Below are 14,058 nucleotides of genomic sequence, written 5' to 3'. Positions count from 1 at the left end.
ACGTGAAGCTCCAAGATCCTACAGGTGTTCTGATATTATCTGCAGTGTTTAGAGAAAACCCGCAATGGCTGAGCTATGTTTTTCTGCCAAAACATAACACCAAAAGTGCTATCTGCATGGTCAGATGGAGTTGTAAAATCAGGAACAGGTGAAATAAAATGAAAATCTTGGGTCAGGAAATATGTGCAATTTCCATGAGCCTGCCATTCAACTGTAACGTCTCCATTCGAGACATAGTACAGTCAGTTGGATAGCATGCCCAGACCACTTTCTCCAGCTTTAATCTGTTGGACATGGACTTGCCCATAAAAGTACTGAACCTCATCAGGCCAATTGTATTCACACAGACAGTAACCACTCCCTGTATGACAGCACAACCTTGTAACCAGGTGGTATTGGCCACTTTAACTGGATTTGCCTGGGTAACTCTTTAAAGGTGAGACCAATTATGTGAAAAATCCCATAATGAGCTCCTCATTTGTATAACTAAGGTCTAGCATTAGGAAAATTCTATCCATTAGTAGAGCATACAAGCTTCTGGATGACACAGGTAGAAGAAGGATGCTCAACCTTTCCTCTTCCTCTTACCTTTTCTGCTAATGTGATATGATCAGGTAATGGATTTGCTGAAGAAAACAAATTTTTTAGGAAATTATATTTCTCCTATAATATTTACCTTAGCACATTGCAAATAATCCCTCCCACACTTCCCCACAATGCAAGCATCCTTTAAAGTCATGCTTAAGTAAAAGACTGGTTTAAACTGGATATATCAGCAGCCACCGAACAGGTAGAAAGGGGAGTTAACCTATGAGAGTTACTATATATACACACACAAACACAGAAAGACCTATTTTTTCGCCATCTTTCTGGAAGTGCTGTATTCAGAAGTAGCAAAGAAAGTAATCCTAATGTAATATAATAAAGTATTATAGGACAAACATAATTTGCTAAAAAAAATTGTTTTCCTCCAGACTTGTCACCAAAAGTAGTACGTATACATGATGAACAGTGTGTCATAGCCTTACAAATAATGACCATTCTTTATTTCAAAAGGAACATTGAAACATTATAATGCAGGTGCTCTTTATTAGCAACCAAGGATATAATGCAGCCTGGTTTTCCTACCTAGTCGTTATACTTGCTGGGTTCAGTGATACACAGTCATGATAATTTAGATAATAATTTTCCATGAGTATTCTGAAAAATGTATAATTTTAAGTAGTACATGGATTATCCAGACAGATGGAAAATTATTATATTTAACATCCAGAGGCTTGGATCATTGACAGTATATTTTTTTACCTCAACAAACAAAGCAACAGGTCATACCAGTACTACATATTTTTTTTATGGACAAAGAAAAGATCAAATTGTACCAATACTGTATATTTTTTACCTAGACAAAGAAAACAGCAGGTTATACCAGTACTATACACTTTTACCTAGACAGAGACAACAACAGGTCATACCAGTACTATACACTTTTACCTAGACAGAGACAACAACAGGTCATACCAGTACTATACACTATTACTTAGAGACAACAACAGGTCATACCAGTACTATACACTTTTACCTAGACAGAGACAACAACAGGTCATACCAGTACTATACACTTTTACCTAGACAGAGACAACAACAGGTCATACCAGTACTATACACTTTTACCTAGACAGAGACAACAACAGGTCATACCAGTACTATACACTTTTACCTAGACAGAGACAACAACAGGTCATACCAGTACTATATACTATTACTTAGAGACAACAACAGGTCATACCAGTACTGTACACTTTTACCTAAACAGAGACAACAACAGGTCATACCAGTACTATACACTTTTACCTAGACAGAGACAACAAACAGGTCATACCAGTACTATACACTTTTACCTAAACAGAGACAACAACAGGTCATACCAGTACTATACACTTTTACCTAGACAGAGACAACAACAGGTCATACCAGTACTATATACTATTACTTAGAGACAACAACAGGTCATACCAGTACTATACACTTTTACCTAAACAGAGACAACAACAGGTCATACCAGTACTATACACTTTTACCTAGACAGAGACAACAAACAGGTCATACCAGTACTATACACTTTTACCTAAACAGAGACAACAACAGGTCATACCAGTACTATACACTTTTACCTAGACAGAGACAACAACAAGTCATACCAGTACTATACACTATTACTTAGAGACAACAACAGGTCATACCAGTACTATACACTTTTACCTAGACAGAGACAACAACAGGTCATACCAGTACTATACACTTTTACCTAAACAGAGACAACAACAGGTCATACCAGTACTATACACTTTTACCTAGACAGAGACAACAACAGGTCATACCAGTACTATACACTTTTACCTAGACAAGAAAACGACAGGGTTTCATTAGCTTTATTACTCATTAGTTTACTTATTTCATTAAAATATCTATAAAAATAGTAATCACACACTTGACCTGACTTTGCAGTGAACCATCCTTTGGCAATTTATGATTAGGTGGCATGATTCATGAAAACTAATCAACACAAAACCTTTTGCTATGTAATTTTTGTCTTTCTAAGTCACATGTTTACTGTCTTACAGGACACGACAGGTGGTTGAATTGTTTGAGCGGCTATTGCTTGGTAAGGAGAGCCTATCTGGGCCAATGTATCTGTGGTACTGGTGGCTTCTTGTGTGTGGGGTTGTGTACATGCTGTGCATCATTATTGCACTCTTTGTTGGGCATGGCTACCAGGGTTTTGTGTTCCTTGTGGGATTGGGCTACCTCCTGAAACAGATCATCACAAGTAGTCACAGGCTGAATCATGTCTGCAGGTACAGTCCATACAAGCAAGGAAGGCATGTGTTTTTCATTGAAGAAAGAGTCCATTTTTTGTTTGCAAGTGTGAATGTTTTAGTATTTACAACTTAACTTGGGACTGTTTTATTTGTTTTTTAATATACACATGTAAATTCATGATATGTGAACTATGTTCAGGCAATTAACTCATTCCTTAATGAAAATAACAATGCTTAATTTTATGCATGTTGTGCCTTTGTACAGATTTAGTAAAAATTATGGGCATGTTTACTGGGAATGTGCTTTAATGATGTTGAAAGCTTAAAAGTATTTCTGTATAAGGATGTTGCTATGACAGTTACCCAGAAAAAACGGATTTTGAAAAATTTAAATCCAGGTTTAATTCTGAATTAGATTCATTAAGTAAGACTGAGTAATTGTTCACTGGTTGTTGTTTACAAACTATCAATACCACAGGTTGGGGAGGTCCTGCTTTGCGTATAGAGGTCTTATCCAAATTTGACTGGCTCTGTATTGTATGGATCAGCTTGCAAATCACACCTTCAAATGCTTAATCTGATACACAGTCAGCGAATTTGACTTTGACAGTATTTATAACAGTCTGCAGAAAATATGTGGAAGCACATGAACCATCACTTCATCTCAGAATTAAGAGGTTAGTGTTAGGACTGGTCGGCCTGCTGTCAGGATAATGTGACTGGGTGGGACATCATGTTACATGTCTGTGGCATGATACCCAAGTGCTAGATATCACTATAAACTGCCACACTGCAAACATCATAGCGATATGACTGAAAAATTGTTCAAGCTACATTAAAAATCCAAATCACACACACACACACAGAGGGCTGCCTACTGTTACAATTTCACCAGAACTATTCAGAAATTGCTGTCAGAATTTTGGTGTTTCAGCAAAGATAGAAATGTTCCAGAAATTTCAGAAATATTTTTACCATTTGTTTTGCTATTATTGTAAAATAGGTATCCCCAACATGAGCAATTCCATTGCTGTATATCACTAATCAATGAACCACACTATATATTAATTTTACTCAGGTAAATTGGAATGATTGCCATTCCAGGGCATTCAAGTCATAAAACAATGATAAAATTTAAAGTGGAAGCACTATAAAATATTGATAAAAATATGAGTATTTTCCCAACATTTTCAGAGCATCATATATCATTTCATTACATTTTTTGTTCTTGTAAGCTATATTGACCTAATGGAATAATATTCCTTGACTATCATTGTGGTAATGGCCATCACACTGTTTTTATGAGGAGCATTCTGTTTCTCAGACAAATACATTATCCATTTATAATAACATTAGGAACACAACTTTAGATCTGCTATCTCATAAATCCATCCTGCTTATGACCCCCCATCTGTATGTCATATACTGTAGGTTTCAAAAGTAGCATCTGACAGGAGCATATTTTCTGGGATGCTATATAATTACATCCCCATGCAGCTGTTTTCCATTCACTAGCAGTTACCTCAGTCAGTCAGACACAGAAGCAACACCTAAAAAGTATGCTTTCCTCCATCCAAGCATGACACCTGCATGTACACTGACCATCCAATAAATTATAAATCAGTTGAGGGTGACCTGCCATGTTTTTCTCTTCAGTTTAGTAAAGGCATCATCAAAAAATTTTCACAAGTTAATTGTTTATGATACGTTTTGTGTACTGTATTTTCTGTGTGTTTTTTTAACCCAGCTTGTTTCCAGACCCCATATGTTATTCTCCAAAATAATAGTGTAATGCCTTTTAATGTTTGAACAGTGTTTTAGTATTTGATTTTCTTGATTGGTTTATCATTGCATATTTACTTACAGATACACATGTAATGAAATAGAATGTATTAATTGTAGGTAATTTTAAGCAATAATGTGAGCTCCAATGGCCAGGAATTATACAGGTGAATTTCACTTCAAAACCAGTTGTGCATAGGTACCCAATTTTCTCTGAAAAATAAATTTGCTTCTTACCAATAGGTCAAAGAATTTAAAATAATTTATGTCACTTGTCATGAAAGATTCAGCGTATTTATTTCTTATGACATTTTGAGTATGCTTCCATCAGACAGCATTGCTTGTTACAAATCTATGGTCATAAACAAAATATAAAAAAGAAGCAAAACAAAGTTTTTAAAAACAAATAATTTAATTATGAAAGTTATAAAGAGATAGTTTAAGAGGAATTTACAGTCTTATCAATGATATCCAAGATCTATCTCAATTCTTAAAGACAAATATTCTGAATGAATTCCAGTTTCTTGAATGTAGTGATCTGGCAACATTCTTGATATATCAGAATGGCACTGTCCAGAACTCCTTTGAATAATTTCACAATAGCCCCAGAATAATATTTTAGTCATTGAGCATTTTATTATTCCAATTAATAATCTGAATGTGTCCTCTCAAATTATATCTAAACACAACATTAAACACATCTGGAGACTGATGTTTAAAAAGAACATATGAAATAGGAATACAAATAAGGAATGGAATAATTGCTCATTTCTCTCCTTATATACATGAATACAGTTCTAAAATGCAATTTTCTCCTACTTCTACACGACATATTTCAATATTCCTCATCATAAAAGAACCCACCTTACTGCCCATCCAGTGGGAATAATTTAATTCTTCTTAGAACCCACCTTACTGCCCATCCAATGGAAATAATTTAATTCTTCTTAGAACCCACCTTACTGCCCATCCAATGGGAATAATTTAATTCTTCTTAGAACCCACCTTACTGCCCATCCAATGGGAATAACTTTATTCTTCTTAGAACCCACCTGATTTATCTATGCAATGGGAAACAACCCCAAACTAATAAACCAGTTTATTGTTAATTCTATAGATAGTACAGGCACTGTTAATATCTTAAAATGGAATTTATATCTGTCTAATGTCTGGAATATATTAGATGATCATTGCAATTTAGTCGTGTACTGAAACTGCACTTAATATAGATACAGTCATGAACAAAATGTTTTAAAAAATAAAGATATACATAACAACTCCCATCATGAACAAAAAGAAAGATTTATCCAATAAAGTTTTTACATATTAGTCAAACATAGATTTGATCAGAATAATAAAAGTTTCCTACGAAGATGTTCTGTGAAAAACACAGAAATGTACACAAGTTAAAGCAGTAAAGAACTTACACGTGTAAGTTCATCTGTGATCAAGTGGTCTTTTTTATATGTCTAATGTTGATGTTGCATTCTTGCAACATCAGACTCCAACTCAATGATGTCTGATATTTGTTTTTCATTTTGTTGATGAAAGTTAGGGAGTTTTGATCACTGAATACAATAATATGGAGGAGCTGAATTGATATACACTTCAAAATGCAGCAAAGCTAAAATTAAAGCCAAACACTACTTTCAATTGTGGAATAATTTCTCTGATGTATTTTTCATTTTTTTGAGAAGTTGCACACTGGATGATCAACACCATTTTGGTATTCTTGAATTAGCACTTCACCAGCCCCTACATCACTTGTATCAACATACATTTTAAATGGTTGGTTGAAATCTGAAGCTGAAAGAACTGGTACACTCCTAAGTATGGCCTTTCATTTATTGAAAGCCTACTGACTTTTGTCAGGCTAATACAACATAGGGCTTTTTACTCAACAAATTTGTCGGGGCTTCAACAATTATGGAAAAATTGAAGTAAACTTTCCAATAATATTTACCCAAACCAAAAGAAATGGCTTTAACCTTGACTCTTAAGGGTTTAGCTTCCTTGTGTCCCACAGTATGTCCTAAAAATGTAACACACTCTTGGCAAAACTCACTTTTACTTAAATTGTAAAATTTGCCTCACTTGAGCAAAGAATTTCCAGGTAATCTTTCCAGATGTCACTATAATGACATCATTGATGTATGCATCACAGCCATCTATACCAGGTGTTACCATATTCATTAAATGCTGGAATGTTGAGGGAGAATTTTGCATGCCAAATATTGGTCGAGTCCATGTGGAGTTGAAACGGACACAATTTCTATTGCTCTATCAGTAAATGGATTTGCCAAAATCCTTTCAACAGGTCAAACTTGGTGGCATATTATGCATTTCCAATTTTGTTGATACAGTCATCGATTCTTGGTATTGGAAATGAATCTGTTTGGGCTACACTGTTCACTTTCCTATAATCAGTACATGTACAGAAATTATTTTCAGGTTTCGGCAGAAGAATAAATGGCAAACTCTAGTTACTTTTACTTGGTGCAATACAATCATTCACCAGCATTTTTTGCATTTCCTTTCTTAAAAATTCCAGCTTGAGAGGATGTAAGGATGAATCTACAATTTTAACTTCATGGTAGGTTTTATTTATTCAGGGTGGAACATTTGGAAACAAGTGCTGATACTCATGCAACATCTGCTTTAAATCATTCTTTTCTTGTGGCTGTTGATGCGAAAGATTCTGGTCCAAATTGTTCATTATGTCTGAATTCTGAAGATTTGGTTACACCAAAATCACTAGTCTGGTTGCATACCATTGTTTAAACCCTTAGATTTAGGACAGGTAAAACAAAATTGATTGACTAATTAATAGGGCTATCTTTATCAACATACTCCATTAAGATATTTATATGGCGAGTTGTTTCTGTTTCTGCCACCCAAGAGTGTTGATGATATACTTTGTGTCATTTTCTTTTTAACTTAATTCGGACCATAATACTTAAGATGAAGAGGATTTTGAGTTATGGCAAGAAAGCCAAAACTTTATCACCATGCTCAAAAGTTCTTTCTTTTGCAGTTTTGTCATACCTTAATTTCATTTTGGGTTGGGTATAGTGAGGATTATTTCTTCCTACCGAACATGCCTTTGACAACTTATTTTCAAAATTAAAGACATAAATTAAGAAGAGTAATATTTGAAGTCATAGATATAAAAAGTTTCCTTTTTAGAAACTTAAGTGATCCACAGACAGTATGTCCAAAAACAAGTTCAGAAAGACTAAAACCTGATGATTCTTGAACTGATTCCCAGTGTTTTTTGAGACATTTTCATGTGTTGTGTGTTGTGTCTATGCAAACTGTTCTTATCCCATAATGAGTTAACATGATGTTGTAAAGTGCATAGAACTTTTCCAAAAGATTAAGCACTCTATTAAGTCATCATCATCGTCATCATCATCATCATTAGCCAAATTGTATGAACTAGAGTAAATAGTCATCATGTTGAAATGGGCGAAGAAATCAACCCACATGAGAAGTAATTAGGTATCTGAAACAGTTTGAAGTGAATATTTTCATAAAACTTGATAATAAAATGGGAAACAAGGGCAGAAATAAACTTATCTATTCATCATTACACTAAGATGTCACAAGAACTATAGGACAATACTGACATACTTGTAGCACATAAGTTGAAATTATGTGCAAATAATATATTCCAGATATTTATGCATAGTACACATTTTATTTTCCAGATGGCCATCTCCTTTCTATGCTGGAATGTTTGCTGCTGGAACATTTCACACAATGTTGGTCTATTATGTAGCTGTAGCTCCACGTATCCTTTGATAAACACAACATTATAGTCTGTCTTCCTATTTAAATGAAACAATTATTGAATTGATCCCTTAATATAAAGCCCTTTAGCATGCCCCTCACTTTTAAGTTACTTAATATACCACTATCCCACTTATAACATGTTTATTCAATACAGCATGCCCCTCACTTTTAAGTTACTTAATATACCACTGTCCCACTTATAACATGTTTATTCAATACAGCATGCCCCTCACTTTTAAGTTACTTAATATACCACTGTCCCACTTATAACATGTTTATTCAATACAGCATGCCCCTCACTTTTAAGTTACTTAATATACCACTGTCCCACTTATAACATGTTTATTCAATACAGCATGCCCCTCACTTTTAAGTTACTTAATATACCACTGTCCCACTTATAACATGTTTATTCAATACAGCATGCCCCTCACTTTTAAGTTACTTAATATACCACTGTCCCACTTATAACATGTTTATTCAATACAGCATGCCCCTCACTTTTAAGTTACTTAATATACCACTGTCCCACTTATAACATGTTTATTCAATACAGCATGCCCCTCACTTTTAAGTTACTTAATATACCACTGTCCCACTTATAACATGTTTATTCAATACAGCATGCCCCTTATTTTTAAGTTACTTTAATATACCACTGTGCCACTCATAAACTTATGACATGGTTATTATAAACAGTATGCCTCTCACTTTTAAATTACCTAATATACCAGTCCCACTATTACATGAATATTGTAGACAGTGTGCCCCTCACTTTTAAGGTACTTAATATACCACTATCCCACTATAACATGGTTATTGTAAACAGTGTGCCCTTCACTTTTAAGGTACTTAATATACCACTGTCCCACATATTACATGGGTATTTTATACAGCATGCCCTTCACTTTTAAGTTACTTTAATATACATTTGTCCCACTTATAACATGGTTATTGTAAACACTGTGCCTTTAACTTTAAATGTACCTAATATACTACTGTTCAGTTATAAAATGAGTATTCTATACAGCGTGCCCCTCACTTTTAAGTTGCTTAATATACCATTGTCCCACTTTTAACTTTGGGTGAAGTGGTCCTTTACTTTAAATCCTCTTCATATAGCACTGCCAGACTTCTAACAGGGATATGCAGTGATGCTGCCATGGGATCACGAGTTTCTTGCACAAATGATTAGAGTCACACAACTTGTAAAACTTAATTTAGGAAAGGTTGCACAAATTACCAGCAGTTCTTACCCATATCTCACTTATGGAGATATTGTTTGAATACATTCACCTTTATCATCAAGTTCTGCTTTTGTTTTGCAGCAACTATTCACTGAGAAATCACTTTCTTACATAGAAAAAAGACTGGTAAACTTTACTGCTGTTTACTACATGCATAGAGAACACAGGGGTGTACTGTGTATTGCACTGCATATAAACAAGGTGAGTTACCTTGGTGACAAATATCAATGAAAGAAAAACTTCATTCTCCTTCTTCATCTGACTTTTCTGGCTTCTCTCTTACTGAATACTCAGAGCTCTGCAAGAACCTTTTCTCTTCTGACTGGAAGACACACCTCCATTGTGTCACTACCTCCTGTTGTGACAGAGATACACTGTCCATCTAGTTGCATGTTGCTGCCTCCCATGATGGAGGAGATGCACCACTCATCCCATTAACATGTCAGTGCTTCCCATGATGGAGGAGATGCACCACTCATCCCATTAGCATGTCACTGCTTCCCATGATGGAGAAGATTCACTACTCATCTTGTAGCATGTCACTGCTTCCCATGATGGAGGAGATTCACCACTCATCTCATAGCATGTCACTGCTTCCCATGATGGAGGAGATGCACCACTCATCCCATTAGCATGTCACTGCTTTCCATGATGGAGGATATTCACCACTTATCTCATAGCATGTCACTGCTTCCCATGATGGAGGAGATGCACCACTCATCCCATAGCATGTCACTGCTTCCCATGATGGAGGAGATTCACCACTCATCTCTTAGCATGTCACTTCTTCCCATGATGGAGAAGATTCACTACTCATCTCATTAGCATGTCACTGCTTTCCATGATGGAGGAGATGCACCACTCATCCCATTAGCATGTCACTGCTTCCCATGATGGAGGAGATTCACCAGTCATCCCATTAGCATGTCACTGCTTCCCATGATGGAGGAGATGCACCACTCATCCCATAGCATGTCACTGCTTCTCATGATGGAGGAGATTCACCACTCATCTCGTAGCATGTCACTGCTTCCCATGATGGAGGAGATGCACCACTCATCCCATAGCATGTCACTGCTTCCCATGATGGAGAAGATTCACTACTCATCTCGTAGCATGTCACTGCTTTCCACGATGGAGGAGATTCACCACTCATCTCGTAGCATGTCACTGCTTCCCATGATGGAGGAGATTTCACCACTCATCCCATAGCATGTCACTGCTTCCCATAATGGAGAAGATTCACTACTCATCTCGTAGCATGTCACTGCTTCCCATGATGGAGGAGATGCACCACTCATCTCGTAGCGTGTCACTGCTTCCCATGATGGAGGAGATGCACCACTCATCCCATTAGCATGTCACTGCTTTCCATGATGGAGGAGATTCACCACTCATCTCGTAGCAAGTCACTGCTTCCCATGATGGAGGAGATGCACCACTCATCCCATTAGCATGTCACTGCTTCCCATGATGGAGAAGATTCACTACTCATCTCGTAGCATGTCACTGCTTCCCATGATGGAGGAGATTCACCACTCATCTCATAGCATGTCACTGCTTCCCATGATGGAGGAGATGCACCACTCATCCCATTAGCATGTCACTGCTTTCCATGATGGAGGAGATTCACCACTCATCCCTTAGCATGTCACTGCTTCCCATGATGGAGAAGATTCACTACTCATCTCATTAGCATGTCACTGCTTCCCATGATGGAGAAGATTCACTACTCATCTCATTAGCATGTCACTGCTTTCCATGATGGAGGAGATGCACCACTCATCCCATTAGCATGTCACTGCTTCCCATGATGGAGGAGATTCACCAGTCATCCCATTAGCATGTCACTGCTTCCCATGATGGAGGAGATGCACCACTCATCCCATAGCATGTCACTGCTTCCCATGATGGAGGAGATTCACCACTCATCTCATTAGCATGTCACTGCTTCCCATGATGGAGGAGATGCACCACTCATCCCATAGCATGTCACTGCTTCCCATGATGGAGAAAATTCACTACTCATCTCATAGCATGTCACTGCTTTCCACGATGGAGAAGATTCACCATTCATCTCGTAGCATGTCACTGCTTCCCATGATGGAGGAGATTTCACCACTCATCCCATAGCATGTCACTGCTTCCCATGATGGAGAAGATTCACTACTCATCTTGTAGCATGTCACTGCTTCCCATGATGGAGGAGATGCACCACTCATCTCGTAGCGTGTCACTGCTTCCCATGATGGACAAGATGCACCACTCATCCCATTAGCATGTCACTGCTTTCCATGATGGAGGAGATTCACCACTCATCGCGTAGCAAGTCACTGCTTCCCATGATGGAGGAGATGCACCACTCATCCCATTAGCATGTCACTGCTTCCCATGATGGAGAAGATTCACTACTCATCTCGTAGCATGTCACTGCTTCCCATGATGGAGGAGATGCACCACTCATCCCATTAGCATGTCACTGCTTCCCATGATGGAGGAGATTCACCACTCATCTCGTAGCATGTCACTGCTTCCCATGATGGAGGAGATGCACCACTCATCCCATTAGCATGTCACTGCTTCCCATGATGGAGGAGATTTCACCACTCATCCCATAGCATGTCACTGCTTCCCATGATGGAGAAGATTCACTACTCATCTCGTAGCATGCTGCCCATTGAGGAGGAGATGTACTGCTTATACTATAGTATGTTGATGAGATGCACCACTTATAGTGTATCTCTGCCTCCCACTGAGAAAGAGCTGCATCACTCCCACCTCTTAAGAGTTAGTGAGTCACACCCTCCTCATGGGAGGGATCAGCACACCTTTTTGAGTGATGCATCTGTTGATCCTGTATCATCTGATTATCACACAATGGATTTACTCTGTGGGGATATGATTTGGACAGGATTCCCCCTCTACCACCTCATTATGAGAAACTTTGGGAGTATAATCAGCTGGTTCAGGCAAGGATCAGTATCCCCACCTTTCTTATTATCTCATTGAATCAGTATAGCATTGGGGTCTTCCATCTCAGGGTCCTTGGTCTTGTGACTTGAGTCCTACCATCACCTCATAACTGGGTGGAAAAAATTCAGAAGGCTTGAGGCATCACTTCATCCAGGACAGACAGACATTCTCATCTCTCCCCTACATATACTATTCTTTCAGCCCCCAATTCAATGTGTTGAAGTACAGGGCTTAGTACAGAATGATCGTATACTCTCTTCACATAGGGCCTCCCTTGGAAATATTTTTTTGCGCCATAAAATTCACCAAATTAAAACATTTAGAGCCACTTTTCAGCCATAAGAGCCATTTTATGCCATGATGCAGGGACTTAAATATATGCATATCATTATATTGGCCCTATTTGTAATCTATATAAACATGACAATAAAACAGCTTTTACATGTTTTTATTATATTTCAAAGCACAATAATAATTATTAATAAATATAACAATACCATGATATACATGTGAAGTTCAATGTACGGTATATGAAAGCAAGAATGAATAAGTATTTCTTTATAACTGATAATACAAAATACTGCTTAGTCTTTATGAACAATGTCTCTGACACTTCATCAATATCCACCTCATTTTTTTCCCAGACTTTTTCTTAAATGCCTTCCTGAAATTAAAATTATCAACACTAGACCCATCAATAAAAATGCTCATTAAATTTTTCAGGGTAGATACACCGAAAGAATTTTTTAAGATTCTGGTGATTGAACCCCTCTCACACTCTACAGTAGAAATAGGGGCAACAAGTAACCTGGTAATTGCCTTAGATGCAGCTAGATATAAATCTTTGTTTTTAAGAGCTAGATTAGCCATATTCTTTGTGCTTGATACCAACTTGTTTTATAAAGTAAATTTTTAATTTTTAAGTGACTCGGCCCCTTTACAGTCAATGATTTGGCAGCCTTGTATCAGCATCTGTGTTATTCAGTAAAATTCAGACAACAAAAATGTTATCTAAGTAAATATTCCATAAAAAACTAAGCAGTCCAAGTGCATCTCACTCACAGTTTGCAATAAATATAAATTAACAGCACGTGCAAATGACACCAAATCTGTTTGCCTACCTGTTTAGCAATAGAGTATATCCCCCGGTCATTCAATATTTCATACTAATCACATTTAATTGCTTCTCAAAACTGACTGACAGCTTGCAGTTAGCTGCAATCATCTTCAAATAATGTAAACAGTCCGGTGGCCTAGTGGTTAGAGCATCCACCTCGGATGCGGGAGTTATGTGAGTTCAATCTCCAGCTGAGTCGTACCAAAGACTTACAATAATGGTACTAACAGCTGCCTTGCTTGGCGCTTAGCATTAAGAGGTTAGTATTAGGACTGGTCAGCCTGGTGTCAGGATAATATGACTGGGTGGGACATCATGCCACATG

At 37.2% G+C, this 14,058-nt stretch overlaps 1 protein-coding gene across 2 annotated transcripts in view; it reads left to right on the top strand.

The window, feature by feature from the left end:
- LOC149803320 (palmitoyltransferase ZDHHC13-like) overlaps nucleotides 1–14,058 on the top strand; it is a 57,143-nt gene that overhangs the window by 22,557 nt on the left and 20,528 nt on the right. For both annotated transcript variants that reach the window (XM_089953026.1, XM_089953025.1), the window contains exons 6-7: nucleotides 2,622–2,855; nucleotides 8,312–8,394. In XM_089953026.1, the coding sequence (XP_089809152.1) occupies nucleotides 2,622–2,855; nucleotides 8,312–8,394 (317 nt within the window). The remainder of the gene's footprint in view (nucleotides 1–2,621; nucleotides 2,856–8,311; nucleotides 8,395–14,058) is intronic.

The sequence above is a fragment of the Sinohyriopsis cumingii genome, chromosome 3, assembly GCF_028554795.1.
Source record: "Sinohyriopsis cumingii isolate HCF-2022 chromosome 3, ASM2855479v2, whole genome shotgun sequence".
Lineage (NCBI taxonomy): Eukaryota > Metazoa > Mollusca > Bivalvia > Unionida > Unionidae > Sinohyriopsis > Sinohyriopsis cumingii.
Note: the sequence above shows the minus strand (reverse complement) of the source record. Positions and strands in the feature narration are given on the sequence as shown.